This window comes from Morone saxatilis, unplaced genomic scaffold (genome assembly GCF_004916995.1).
Source record: "Morone saxatilis isolate NCDOM2014 unplaced genomic scaffold, NCSU_SB_2.0 Contig24, whole genome shotgun sequence".
Taxonomy (NCBI): Eukaryota; Metazoa; Chordata; class Actinopteri; family Moronidae; genus Morone; species Morone saxatilis.
This window is the reverse complement of record NW_023339807.1, coordinates 16,921,771-16,936,543: the sequence shown is the minus strand read 5'-3', so window position 1 is coordinate 16,936,543 and position 14,773 is coordinate 16,921,771. Positions and strand designations below refer to the sequence as shown.

General features: G+C 40.8%; 2 protein-coding genes across 2 annotated transcripts in view; both read right to left on the bottom strand.

Annotated features, from left to right (window-relative positions):
* Window positions 1-308: 308 nt before the first annotated feature.
* On the bottom strand, window positions 309-7,539 carry kel (Kell metallo-endopeptidase (Kell blood group)). The gene is made up of 18 exons (XM_035672589.1): window positions 7,405-7,539; window positions 5,316-5,616; window positions 4,927-5,226; window positions 4,662-4,783; window positions 3,722-3,880; window positions 3,538-3,609; window positions 3,233-3,421; window positions 2,987-3,147; window positions 2,777-2,894; window positions 2,570-2,665; window positions 2,379-2,477; window positions 2,209-2,286; window positions 1,987-2,093; window positions 1,815-1,904; window positions 1,316-1,383; window positions 1,002-1,162; window positions 831-920; window positions 309-750 (listed from the first exon to the last, which is right to left on the bottom strand). Exons 1-18 carry the CDS (start codon window positions 7,429-7,431, stop codon window positions 604-606), a joined length of 2,385 nt encoding a protein of 794 aa, XP_035528482.1. The 5' UTR covers window positions 7,432-7,539; the 3' UTR covers window positions 309-603.
* Window positions 7,540-8,220: 681 nt separating this feature from the next.
* Window positions 8,221-14,773, bottom strand: part of zyx (zyxin) — a 15,337-nt gene continuing 8,784 nt past the window's right edge. The window contains 8 exon segments of the mRNA XM_035672595.1: window positions 8,221-10,438; window positions 10,529-10,649; window positions 11,114-11,292; window positions 11,621-11,790; window positions 12,229-12,370; window positions 12,611-13,264; window positions 14,092-14,187; window positions 14,698-14,773. The exon segment at window positions 14,698-14,773 is cut by the window's right edge and continues 102 nt beyond it. Of these exon segments, the coding sequence (XP_035528488.1) occupies window positions 10,325-10,438; window positions 10,529-10,649; window positions 11,114-11,292; window positions 11,621-11,790; window positions 12,229-12,370; window positions 12,611-13,264; window positions 14,092-14,187; window positions 14,698-14,773 (1,552 nt within the window). The 3' untranslated portion in view covers window positions 8,221-10,324.

The window sequence follows — 14,773 nt, the reverse complement described above, 5'->3', positions numbered from 1 at the left end:
CATAAATGTAAATTTACTGGTAGGAAACTTTAGAAACTTGTGCTTTGTTGCCTTCATCAGGGAGTTCAGACAAATACATTTATTCATTCATTTAAAACTAAGAGCAATTAAAACTTTAGCAGACTGTACTATATTTAAAGTAAGAACACCCCCAGCATTATATTTTTTCTTTTTCTTTCTTTTCTTTTATATGTTTATTTCTTTGTTAGCAGATGCAGTTTTTATACATGTTAAACTCTCTTTATTATGAGAAATGAATCTAATTGGTTTTACCATTGCAGTATATAAAGTAAGACATTAAGAGAAAATTGTTTTTCAAACATTTATTTTATTTACATGAAACCTTAACAGCTTGTGCAATCTATGGAAATTCACGCATCTAAAACACTAAGTACCGACACAAAAAAAATGTCAGTGTTTCCTTGTTTCTATACATACTGTCGGTACTCTCATAATAAATATCTGTTGTCTTTATTGTAACAACAGTTTGCCAGCATCCACGGTGTGCTGAATTTCTGCAGCACCAAGTCGATAATTTGCCAGACAATCCATAATAATCAGTAACTCCAAAAACAAAACCTGCTGGCCTCCAGTTGAGCGTACTCAGCAAGTCTGTAGTAAATGCTGCTGGGTTTTATTGGGGCACTGTAGGCTCGTAGGGCACAGGTCAGATTTGGCACAAATGACTGTAATCAGGAAGGAGGGCTCCAAGGGCATGAATTCACGGTACGGGTCGGAGTCACAGTTAACCTGGAAAAGATACATTAAAAGAAATGGGATCAGTATTTGAGAGTGAAAGGAGATAACGCCTAACAATAGAAGCACAGTACCTGAGAAAAAGATGTGAGAAACAGATGAGTGTGTGACAGTCCTGAGAGGGAAGTGTCACTCGGATGGTTCTTTAGACTCTGATGATAAGCCTGAGAAAAAAAAAAGACATGGATATATGAGCTTAATGTTTTCTTACACACAGAGACTAAAGCCTGAAGATGGCTGCTCACCTGCAATGCTATCTGCAGTGCAGAATACTGCACCCAGACCTCCTGCTGCTGCGCTGCTGAGAGAGACAATACTCCACCCCGGCCCGCTTTTTCTGTCACAGTGAGGTAGTGAGCCCACACACATTCCCCCACAACATGCACCGTCTCACTCTGAGAAAAAACTGCACCACAACAGAGGGATTAGTATGACGTTGCAGTCTGCAAGTGGAGTGTAGAGAAGGCAGGGTTGACGTCGTAAAAACAGTATATTGTTGAAGTAATTAACTGTATGTAACCTAAACATGTACTGTTAGACAAATGTAAACTTCTCTTACTGTCAGGCAGGATCAGGTGGAGGATATCTTTGGCGATAAGGAAACCTATTACACCGTAATTCAATGCCCTGTTAAAAAATACAAAAGTACAACAAACAGGGATGTAACAAGACCTTCAATTTTCTCACAGTTGTTTTAACAACATGAGATTGATTCAGATTATGAATAAAAGAATAAAATGAATAAGATTTTCTCAGACAAAAACCTACAAAAATTTTTTTTTTTCATATTTTTAAATTAAAGAATCCTTTTTAATTCCTGAGGTAGGGAATAAACTATAAAAACAATGCATATTTCCTTTTGTGAAGGGAAACTGATGTCTTTACCTCTTGATACCACGATTTATTTTCATCTCATCGATTTTAATCTTCACACATTTGTATATCGCGATTTAACTTTCTCACAATATATCTCTACATTCCTTAAAACAAACTGTATATTATAATGTTTAATGAAAGGTCCCTATTGATATTGATTTTGAATTTAGTGTATACTTTACCTTGGATAGGTAGGATGGAAGAGAGGAGAGACAAACATTCCCATGGGAAAGAGGAGCTCATTACCCAGGATTACTGGTGTAACAGACAGACTAAAAGAAAATGAGAATAGATTAAATACTAATTTAAAATATTCATATTTCTTAACTTAAAGAAATAGAGGCAGACACTTACATATCAGCAGCCTCAGTGCGCTCAGTCAAGAGCTGACTGCGTCTCTTTTGCCACAAGGACAGTAGCTGGACGTAGTTGGAGAAGAAGCTATTTGTGCTGACTGTCACCTGGAATCATACAGGTTGTAGAGTCAAAGGTGTTAGTCAGCAGAGTTAACTATGGTTAATAAAGAAGATACAATCTTTATACACTTTTTAGAGCTGTTACAGGTCTGTTATGTACCTTGGAAAAAAGCAGGTCGAGCTCAGCATCATTCGAGATCTTCTCTGTAGTCCAAAGTCTTGGAATTAAAGACTCAACCTGGAAGAAAGAGGACAGGCCTTTGATATAAAAGATACTAACAAAATGCAGTTTTAAAAAAGACAAGTACAATAAATTGCTTCACACGTTACCTTTTTCATGACAGACTGGAGAGACTTCTGATCTGTCCACTTTAGTTCATGTAATTTGGACTTGAAGGAGGAAAATATATTTTGTATAATCTCCTCTGCCTGTTGAACAATAAAAATCTTGAATACACTTCATAAAATTAGCCTTATAAATTAAATAGTTGTTGTCACAAATCCCCATGATGACTACCTACCTCTCTGTGCGCTGTCCTTTCACTGAGAAGGTTTCTAAGAACTGAGTCAAATCCTCTCTCAGTCTCTAACACACACTGTTTCCAGCGAGGGGCTACCTGGTGAAGAGGCCCATAATGAAGATGTGACTCAACAAACCAGCTCGTAGGTGACATCTCTTTTAAAAAACAGTATAGAAGGTAGTAGTAAGAAAGATGGTGTTGACTCACCCCGTCACTGTTACCCAGAGTCACAGACAGATTTGCAGCAGTTTCAGAAAATCTTGAGTCTAGGGCAGGCATCAGAGTGTGCAGCAGATTGAGGACCATGTAAGTATGAAGGGGGGCGCTGAGTGGAATCAAACGTGGCAAAACAAGGTCAAAAAATAAAAAAAGTCCAGGCATATTTTATGGTGGGTTGTTTTGTGTCACTTACAGTACCTGGTTCTCAGATCATGCTTGTACAGCCATTTGCCAATGATGTGGGACATTTGCACAATGTAGGGCAAGTTATGCAGAAGAACATCATCATCCTCACTGAGGGGCAGTGGATGGAAAGCAGCCTGCAGACAGCCCAACCAATCAATGGCAGGCGCCTGGCTCTGTGGGTATAAAGAAAATGAAAGATTACAGCGGATTGAGACACAGTATGTGTGTGTATAGCGACACATCTTCCTCGACCAGTACCTGTAGCTCTTTGATGGTCATGCGCTGATGGAGCTGGCCTTTCGACAGGCGATACTGCAGAGGTGTAGCAGCCACGGCGAGCTCAGAGGACAGAGAGATGAACGTGCCCACGTGGATCATGTTGCGGCTGGGCAGGGCCCCCAACAGTGCCAGGTACCTCTGACACGATGCCAAGAAAGGACGTAGCGTCTGGATGAAAAGAGACAGGAGAACGATAAAGGAATGCATTAGTGGGATGGATGAATATTGTTGTATTTATTAAAAGATATTTCTTCAATCAATAGGGGTCTGGCTAAGACATTAACCTGAGTTTTAGCTTTAGACTTTTGTGTCTTGCGGTCCCATTCAATCGGGATCAACAGATCTGGCTGATCAATCTGTTGACAAAGAGGAGACTGGAGTTAAAGCAATAGCATAAAGCCTACTTTGGGTATGGCAGTGTTCCCACCAGCATGTTAGGACTTACAAATTATCCTAATGGATACTGGCCTGTATGTATCTTTTGGTTGTCCCGCGGGCAATTTCATTTGGGTCTCTGCCCACATAGAGGTTGAAGAATGGAAAGGTGGCGTAGTCTCTCATGAGCAGGCTCAGGGTGGAGTTGAAATCGGTCTGATTCCACTGGCCTGATACTGCCCAGCCTCCCAGCTGCATACACAAAAAGTGATCATAAATAAGAGAGTGGGACACAGATATTACAATCAATACTTTTGTCAAACAGGAAAAACTCAACAAAATTGTTATGACATTATTACTTGTAATTGTAGCACATTCTTTGGACCAATCAGTCTAATTTAAATGAGACTAAGAGATGTGAGACTGTGCTCTGAGCTAAATGCTAATGGAAAAACATGTTAAAATGCGGATAATACCTTCTTAACATAATCAACATGTTAGCTTTGCACATTTAGGAACCTTTTACAGGGTTCTTGTTTTAAAACAATTCAACGTTTAACATCACAAAGTCAGCTGCAGACAGACATTTCAACTCTTTTAGCATTGGCATTAGAGACGGTTTGCAAGTATATTATTTATATCATGTTCACAATCTCAGTTTAGCAAGTCAGCATGCAATATTTGTTAATATCAATAAATGCAAAGTAGAGCTGAGGCAAACCTGCAGGCATTTTGTCATAAACCGAAGAATCAGAACCATAAATGTCAACTTCATGGTGGCGCCAGGGGAAAAGTCAGAGGATCACCAAAGTCATTAGGCTTCATGCTGCTAGCATGGCTAAAAATCCTGCCATTTTAACAGTAGGATATTGCATAATTTCTTTGTGCCTTGCACGCCTGAGATGCTGTGTATAATGGACAATTAATTCCACCTAACTAATAAAGAGCGGTGATAAAGGCAGATTGCATTTGACAATCTTTCTTATGGGATTCATCAGGCCCACATTTTATATTAATTTTATAATTCTCTCACTTTCTGGATGAGTGCAAGGAAGGGCTCTGCTCCAGCGGTCTCTAAGGATCTGATGTCCAAACAGGAATGATAGAATCCTTTGGCCTTCTGCACTGCTGTACTACCCGGTCTGGTGCTTGATTCTGACAGACAGATCAAGAAAGAACACAATTCAGACAATACATACATTGATATGATATACTCTATTTTACAGAAATATGTTTGGATAAAGCACTACAATGCAGAGTGGTGTACATAAGAAGACATTTTAATTTCAGACTCCTACCCAAAAGCTCCTTGAGATACTGCAGCATCACAGTTTTTCTGTCCAGTATTTTCTCTCTTTTCTGCGATTGGTCTTCTCTCTCTTTACTTTGTGCTCTCCTCTTTGGCCATACAACCTTTTCCTTCTGGTTCTGTGGATGTCCGGAGATACCCTGACCTCTTTGTCTGCCCCCGCTGTCTGGTGAAAGTCTGTCAGATCCACATGTGAACAAGAAGTAATCACAGGGCTGCGTGAAGGGATCAGCAGACATGGACAGGCGGTCCGAGGCCCACTGACAGGCTGGGGAGAGACATGGAGTCTCTACAGGAAAGAGTGAGAGAAGAGTTAGACAAAATTCTGAATTTCTTGTGTCATGTTGTTGCGTCATTGTATTATTCTGGCGGCCTTACCAGTGCCGGGCCGGTTATTGCTCCTATTCTGAAGATTGTGATGCATGTAATAAATCAGTCCCAGAATGGCAGCGCATAAGGAGAACCCCAGAAGGAGGAGAAGCAGCCTTTGATGGTTTATCCACACTGGCTTTGCTCGGTGCTGGTCCTCTGGGTTAGGCTCTGACAGCTCAGGCTGGAACTGGGTTAGTTGATGGGTAGTGGAAGGATCTTGGGTGGGGAGTGGCAGCTGAAACAGAGGTGGAGGCTGAAGCTGCCTCTCAGGTTCTGGCTGTGACGATGGTTGGACTGATAGCTGAGTCTGGAAGGTAACAAGTGAAGCAGGAATGTAACTAAATAACATAAATGTGGGCGCCCGGAAATAACTTTAGTGGGTTGGAGCTGGGCGACCCCATGACCGAGGGGCTGAAAAGTCCCTTGCCCCTTGCAGCGGCCCCAGGGTTGGAAAATCCCCGACTGCGGCCGTTTGGCTGCGTGTCCAAAATCCCCCTCTCTCTTGCCCCCCTTTCCTGTCTGTCTTCAGCTGTCACTATAATAAAGGCAATAAAAGCCCCCAAAAAATATACTTAAAAAAAAAAAAAAAAACATAATTGTAGAAATATCACACTCACACAGATGTTAGAATAATGCAGGCAGCCCACTGTTTTCAACCTCTATAGTAATCCTCATCTATGTCTAAAGGCAGTTTAACCCAGTGGTTCCCAACCTTTTTCCTTAAGGGACCCCTTTTCTATCATTGAGTAAACTGATGACCAATAGTGTAGAATAAATTGTACAATTAACACAAACAGTAATGCAATAACAGCAGGAAGTTTATGTAAAACAACAATTTGGGTGAATTTTGAGCAGATTATTTCCTGTGAATATTGCATTTTAGGGAACTTTTTATACAATCCTCTGTATTATGTTTAAAAAATATATACTTTACATACATATATAATAGGCTTCTTTTTTTTTACAAATTAAATGTTTTCTTCTTAATGATTTAGGATGAGGCAGTTTAGGCCCTGAATATAGCTGGTGATCAGATTAAATAATCTCAAATTATATCTAAACTAAAAACAATATCATTTAGTTTAGTGTATATATATATTAAGTTTTCATACCCCTTAAAATGGAGATTACCTTGCCAACCCGTGTCAATCTTTGGCAACCCCTAGGGGGTGTCCCGACCCCCTGGTTTGGAACCACTGGTTTAAACCAACAGTGATGTCTCCTTCTCAGGGGGTTTCATTTTAATAAACATGTCCAGTATTTTAAGAAAAAGCAAAGATTTTAAAAAAGCCAGAAAAATTAAGCAACATTTTGTGTTTTTTTTTTGTCTTATCAGTCATCTGTCTACACTTTAGAGTCCAGATCCCCATGTTGGGAGCCACTGATGTATTTACTCAATAGTGATGAAATGTACATCCATATAAAACATTAAGCTGTGTCATCATTACTGATTGATAAGCCACATAAAAAGTGTTTGGCAGATCTATTGTAGTGCTGAGCCCATGAGCTTCAACAGAGATTCCTGGTATCCCAGAACCCGCTGATCACCCAGCTCTTCCCAACACACATCAGTTCTTAACATTAGATCTTGAAGCTTGAGTAATTTCAATTGCTCTGCACAAGAGGCCTCTCAATATTTCCTCGAACCACTTGGGAATTTCCGTTCTCACTACTTTCATTGGGAATTTCCGTTGTCACTACATTCAGCAACAAACACCACTGGCTTGTAAGATCCCACTACTCAGAAACTAAACTTTACCATCAAACATTATCAAGAGCAGCTACATGATATGAAACTCATTACAAAGTGGATATTCGTGTATTTCAGGTTTGAATCAGAGAAACCTAATTATATACTTGGTATATCAACTGATAAATACTTTACTATTCAGATATGACTTTACAGTTCAGTAGCATCATACAGCATATTATTATCTATGTACAGTATGTTTTCTGTCTTACTCTTAAAAATGTACAAGTTACTTAATATACTGATAAAAACTTTTCCGGCTCTGCTCCCGTTTCATGCAACTAAAACAATCACACAAGCATCATCGAACATGGTAAACTAAGCGTCATTTTGGAAAAGTCCTACCTCAAGCTCTCTTGGAGTTTCACTCATTCTTAGTGTATGGACGTCTTGCTCTGTGTTTCTCCAGTGTGTTGCATCCTCTATCTTTTACATTTGATGTTTCACATGTGCTCCCTCCTCCTGCTGTGCCCCCCCCCCCAAAACAGCTGTTGTCCCAGCTCCCTATCTCTTTTCATCACTCACGTCTCTCTGATAAAAACAACTCAGCCGGTTACGTCTTTACGTCTTACTCTCCTCTCCAGAACACAGATAATCAAGCAAAGACTATGGTTCTACTCTGGGACATGCATGTGGATGTCTTGTGGACTCAGGAGAAACTCAAGATGAAGAGTCTAACTTGTGTTTCCACTACCCCTCCTGTCTGCAGTGTCATGGGCCTGAGAACAGGGGGGCTGGGACTGGTAAGTTAAGGCCAACAAATTGCTTTTGCTTATACATTGTTACATTGCATTGAATGAGGGCAAGCACCTTCTGGAAAGTAAACACTCTCTCTTAGATGCACACGCACACATGTCCGCTGTCGTCATTATCAGCGCAACACATGGCTGTTAACAACTGATAGAGCCTTTTGGCGTCCTGTGACAGTGTAGCACATCATTGAGAGTGTGGGAGGACACACTTTTCATGGATGTCACATGGAGGCCGACCAGAGAGAATATGGTGGCAAAAACAAATATGACGAACTCCTAATTGTGTATAACTTTACAGCTACATGACTTACTTTACGACTACTTACACTTGCTTATACTATTTCACGTATTGTAGGTGTCCAGAGCTATAAAATCGCACAGCTGACAGATGAGCAATCAGACAAAAACATTTGGTATTTTGCATTTTATTTATTTGTTTATCTTTTGATACAGCCAAAGGGGTAGGGGTGGGGCTAAATAATGTTTTAAACATATACACATTCACACATATCAAACAGGAATTTATTAAAAAAAAAGTTATATGAAAAGACAAGGCATCCGCATGTAATACAATAGGACATAACACAACAAAACGCCAGATAAATGCAACTGTGAAGGCATCGTCATACGTATAATATCACATAGTGATGACAAAGGGCCACAAAGGTGGAGTAGTTGGTGCAAACAAAAGACATAATACTAGAAGAAATGCCGCCACCACCAACACAGTTAGCATGCAATGCTGAATAACTATTGCCATGTTAAGTCGTTCTGGTGTCATACTGCACCAGGCTCAATGCAAGCACAAGTAACAACTGTTTTCTTATTGTGGAATGAGTTCTTGTGGCTGCAAACCAGGCTCAATTCAAAAGGAACAATGGTAGAATACAATAGTGGAGAAGGCACATCTCCAGGTTAAAAATGAAACCTAATATTTGTAAGCATTTATCAATCAAATGAAATACAGTACAGAAAGATAGGAATAAAATAGTATATAACCGACATGAACAGGCTAAAGTACAAAAGATGAATAACGGAAAGAATAGTGGTATTTAATATAACAATAGAATGGATCAAGACCAAAAAACTGGGCTTAAACACAAAAAAAGGAGATATAAAACATGAATGTCCAAACATTGAATCTAATGCAACTGTTTTATTAACCATAATCTTGCAAACAGCTTTGAAATATTTGATCACTATGTTTATCTTAAAGTTACCTAAAGCTCAAAGCTAATGCCTCTACTAATTTAATATCCTGCTATAAGGACAAGTCATTTAGTAACCTTAATACTTAGTAAAAAAAAAGAAAAAGAAAAAGGTCCATAAATTATGAGATTCCAAGAGAATGCATATCAAAAACTACTATTTCTAGATGGCATCTACTTAAAAAACGAACTAAATTGATCATGTGCGGGGGCTTTAGAGTCAAAGTGACACTAAAAGGATATTTTATTTCACTATAGAACTGTGCAACGATCACATAATAGGTCCTGTTTTCAGCCATGCTGCTGACATTTATAACTACATAGTTTTTTAAATTATGAGATCCCTGGAATGGAATCTGTGCTTGGCAAATCTGTGCTCGACTGTTTGTTCAAAATTTGCGCATCCAAAAACACATGCATCTAAAAATACGCTGTTAAATCAGCTCTAAACTATTTTTGAGAAGAAAATGGCAGATTTTTGTTCTAATCTTGCCCTTATACAGTATGTACGATCAAATAAGAGAGCGCAACAAGACATAATAAACGCATGCCTGTAAATCGTCAAATTCACATCACAAAAAACTAAGAGCGACATTCACTGTTTTAAATCTTTTTTTGCAGTCAACGTTTAGCCCTAGATGATTTTAAAATGCTATCAGAGTAGATTGGCTGATATGAAGCACTTTCTAGGCTGGAAAGCTTCAATAACCATGCTTCAGGCACAACAACTGCAACAAGTGTTAAAGATAGTGGTAAAATCTGCTGAATGGTCAAACGGGATGTCCTTGATACTCCTCTCCCTATGGGAACAATCTGTCATTGTATAGTTACAATGCTCCTAGGGAAAGAGACCAGCCAGTGAAAGATGGAAATATCCCAGAACATGGTGCTACTAACATTATTGAGGAGAAACGAAGAAAGGCAACTTTATTTTCATCTGACTGCTCTTTTGACAAAACTGGTCTTGTGCAAGTTATGCTGGAAATTTCAGCGTAAACAGAGAATTGGCACAAAAAAATACGCTCTAGTACACAAAGAAGGTTAGATGAGAGATTGGAGCTTGGGAATAAAAAGATGAGGGGCGTTATTCCAATGCAGTACATTACTTCTGCACTGAAGTGAACAGAGACGAGGAAATACTACACTATCTGCATGCAAACATACCTTTTCACACATTCACACTCACACCTGCGCACATATACTGAATAAAGCCCTGTTTCAAAGGCAAAAATGGCAGCTGAATGAATCCTGTGCTTTTTTTTGGATTTGGTTCATAGTTAATCTGAGTGACGCTGCTTCAGCCAATCAGTGCGCAGCTTGCTTGGCTCGCTGGGTGTGGCACTTCATACACAGGATCTTACCATCCAATGGATAGCAGCCATTTTCATCCGCTTCTATGGAGAGAGGGCGAGCGCAATCCTACAGAACAAATGAAATTATTAGCATTTTGTTACTTTATAAAGTTTATTGAACACACAACGTGATGTATAAGATGTTTAAATGTCTTACCTCACAACGGTAACACTTAAGGTGGAAGTTTTTGTCGAGAGCCACCACTCTGACTGTCTCCTCGCTGCCCGCGGCTGGAACAATGGGTTCATTACAGCTCACACAGAGAGGAGAAAAACGCCTGGAATAGCGGGGTGGAGAGCTGACTGTTAGTCAACAGCCTTCAGTCAAATTCTCACACTGTAGTGAGGATTAATCAACTTTGTCAGATCAGATTATTTCATCTACAGTTTAGCATGCTGTGTAAACGTTTTATCAGCAGGACACGGAGACACAAGTTTCAGTCGTTAGTCCGAATCAAGTGAGTAAGAAGGGTTGCTGCCTTTGTCCTCCACAGCTCTTATCAGTAATCCTGACAAACACTGCTAAAATTGATTTGTCCTCAAAACACCTGCTAATGCTTTCTTGTGCTGACAAATGATGTAGGTAAAAATCAGAAGATTACTGGTGAAGACATTTTTCCCTAGCCTTTTTCCCCACATTATATGTTTGGTATCACACATTGCATTGCAAACTACTAAGAAATAAATAGATACGCAATATGTCCTTAGGTTAATCACTGAGGAATCAACAGCCACTAGCTACCTGTGGTAATCCTGGACACAGTAGGGATTGTTGTTGTCATCAGTGATAAAGGGTGCCCCCTCAAGTGTGCAGGAGCAGGTGCTGCAGCGGAAACAGTGGGCGTGGAAACATTGGCCCACCGCCTTCAGCACACGGTCTGTGATCTTCTCCCCACACCGGGAACACACAGCCAGGGAACTCTGAGGAGGAGCAGGAGGAAAATAAGATGTAACTGAGACGGAGGTACTAGTTAATAAGCTGGAAACACACAGGTGGGCGGTATATTCACTGTGTCAACATGGTTCAGTACTTTCTACACACTTCAGGTATGCACTGAACATTTCATTCTAATGGTGTTTACTCATAAGTATGCAGAATGAAGTGTGGACTGAGTAAATCTAAGTGGAACTGACCCTTGTGTTTTACTAAAAACACACAAAACACATAAAATTGCCAAAATGTGAATTTACATTGTTACATTCAAAGTTAAAATAATTAAAGATAGACAATCTGTGTGTGTCTACTCACCATATAGCAGTCCTCACACTGAGGTGATCCGTCCCTGTCATAGAACTGCATGCCCTGCAGGGGGCGATGGCAGCTCATGCAACAGAAACAGTTGGAGTGGAAGAGTTTATCCATGGCCCTCACTGCTGGCTGGGTACGGGACAGAGCCTCACCACACTTCCCACAGACCTCTGAAATGGGAAGGGAGAGAGAAAGAGGGTTGAAAAGAGAGTAAGATATACAAACAACATTGTTCACAAATACAACCATCTGTCTACTCAGCTCTGCTTGTGTTTATTACAGTGTCGTCCCCTAATTAACTCATTCAGTTGTAAAGTTGTCTTTTTTTGCGACATCAAGTTCCATACAACACACATAGCTTAGGTAGGTATATTTGTTAGCAAACAGCAGATAAGGAGGAAAGGACTCAAACCACTGGAGAGATAAATAAAAGCATACATTTTTAATTTTTCAAGCAGACAGAAAACCCCTCAACAGATTATTTTTCTTATTTCCAGTGTGGTGTATTACAATTTCTGTAACATTACAAACCATTTTAATAAAAAAAAATACTAGAACCCACCATGAATATTAAGGCCACTACTCTGTGTGTCTGTGTGTCTATGTACCTGTAGGAGGAGAGGTGATGACAGGTGCGTGTGTGTCCATGTCTTTAATGAAGTCCTTGGTCATTCTCTCCAGCTCCTCTACTTCTCTCATGTTCAGAGGAACACCTCCACCCGGGATAGAAACTGGGCCAGGGGCTGAGGGCTGCTTGTAAACACACCACACACAAAGCCATTAGTACATATATATACATTATTTACAACATGTCTTATAGAGCATTTTGTTATTTACGATTGAGCAGTTTACCTTTGAAAACACTTGTCCAGAAATGCATAATTCTGACGTGTTGACTATTAACTAAATTATTTGTACTTCCTGTGCTGTTCTACTATATATACAATTCAAAGAATGTCTCTAAGTAACTAAAATAAAGCTGGAACATACCGTTGATGCAGAGGGACCTCTCATTGGTTGGCTTAAAGAGGAGCGGGAAGACGCCATCGTCTTGGGTTGAGGAGGAGGCACAGCAGCAGGAGGGTTTTGGTTTGCATTCACCTGACTGGCAAAGGGAGAACTCTTTATGTGATTAGAGGCCGGTGCAGAAGCCATATTGTTTGGTGGGGTAGGAGGTGCAGGGGGAGCTGCGGGAGGTGGAGGGAAAGAGCTGGTGGCGGAGGGAGGTGGAGGAAAAGAGCTAGTGGCGGAGGGAGGTGGAGGGAAAGAGCTAGTGGCGGAGGGAGGTGGAGGGAAAGAGCTAGCGGCAGAGGGAGGGGAAGGTTTTGGTGCAACACTGATTGGGGCGGTGTTTTGGTTCAGGTTTTGGTTCAGTTTTTGTGCCAAAGAGGCTGATGATGTTGTCGGTCTCCCTCCGAAACCAGACTTGGGAGCTACAGCTGGGGCCTTAGCAAAAGAGTTTGGTGCAGAGTTGTTGTGGTTGGCTTGTCGGTTCGTTCTGGCTTTGAGTTCTTCTGCCCAGGGTGCTGGAGGCGGGCGGTCTCCCATCTCAGGGGGTGGGAGGAAGGAAAGAGCTGGTTTAGGAGCAGTCGGGGGAGGAGCTACGGGCTTGGGTGCTGGTGCTGAAGGAAACTGGCTTGGTATCTGTGAATAAAACGACATCCACAATAAAACAATGCCATTACTTATTCTTTTACCTCAAAACGCAGCACAGAGAAAAAGGGGAATTCAATGTGAGGCTATTTTATACAAGCATTCAGTTTGTCCAGCAACATAAAACTTCCATTTATCATCAACTATAATTTAACAGAGGGAAGTGAATATCTACAGTATAACATTTCACGCTGAAATGCTGCATGCAGGCACTTTTATTATACTGAATGAGGTACTTTGATTAAAGTAAACATTGGAAACGCTCCACGGTTTGAGCTTATCAGAAGTGCTTCGTCTTTCTGACATTTATTTTGTAGTTTTGAGCCAACGTTATTCTGCCCTGATCCAGCACCTCCCAGTTGGATAAAAACACTCTCCATTTATGGCCCTCTCACTGGGTCTCTGGCAGCACACTTTGGCTTCATCACACTCTCATGCTCTCTACTCGATTCTATGTGCATCACTCTCTCTCTCCCTCTCTCTCTCCTCTCTGCAAGTGTCTCCGCTCTCAGTGTGAATCACCAACTACCTCACTTTATTTCTCTTTCAGTCTGATGTGCTGTATGTGCAGTTTAGTTATCACTGAGCTTTCAACCTAAACAGACGAAGAGAGACTAATGAAACAAACCTGGAATCTCTCCATAATATTTCCACTGACCTACACTACCTTGTTTTTTTTTCCCTCTGTGTGACTCACTCTTTTTCTACAGTGAGGTTCCTGTGAGTCAATGCCTGCTGTCATTTCCCCTCTCATCTCATTTGTCTATCTGTATCCAATGTTTGTTACAGCGTGTGCCCCATCCCTCCATGCTTTGTACCTTAGGGTTGAAAGGTCCCCTGGTCTCCATCTCAGACAGCAAGTCAGTTAGAGAGTCAAGCTGTTTATCGAAGCTTGTCTGCTTCTCTATCAGTCTCTGGCAGAGGATGCAGAAGAAGGGAAAGAGTCACCAAAAGTACACTTTATTTACACAAATAAAGTGATCACTGTGAAGCAAATGTGGATGAGATGTGGATTCAATGTTGTACTTTTTAACAATGGCTGATACCATACACTGATGTCTTTGTAGCCTGACAATTTAAACCAGTTGCAATTAATGCATTCCTACAGTAAACATCTTTACAATAAACCTTCCGTTGCGTGTCTATTTCAGTGACATAAATGGGCAATAATCCTGTTAGAAGCATGAAGCTGGGTGATTTACCCCAGACTAATGCTAATATAATTTGTGGGAAAATCTCAAAAGACAGTATTTCCTGCCAACACTCCATGGACTCACTATGGTCCCACAACAATGTCCTCCAGTGTCCCACCACCTGATTATCAAATTATACTGAAACGCAGTTACATGCAGTGAAAAGAAGAGGCATGCGGACAGGCGAAGCTACTTCAGCCTATTTTGGTGAAGTTTTCCATCATGACTCACCTGTGGGTTCCCAGCAGCAGTGGGGATACTGGTACCAGAGGCAGGGAGAGGTGGAGGAGGTGGGGGAGGAGGGGGA

Coding starts and splice junctions, on each gene's coding strand:
- kel (XM_035672589.1), bottom strand. CDS start 7,431: ATGAGTGAAACTCCAAGAGAGCTTGAG. Junction 2,478..2,569: donor AAAGGACAGCGCACAGAGAG/GTAGGTAGTCAT, acceptor ATTGTTCAACAG/GCAGAGGAGATTATACAAAA. Junction 1,384..1,814: donor TTCCATCCTACCTATCCAAG/GTAAAGTATACA, acceptor ATTTTTTAACAG/GGCATTGAATTACGGTGTAA.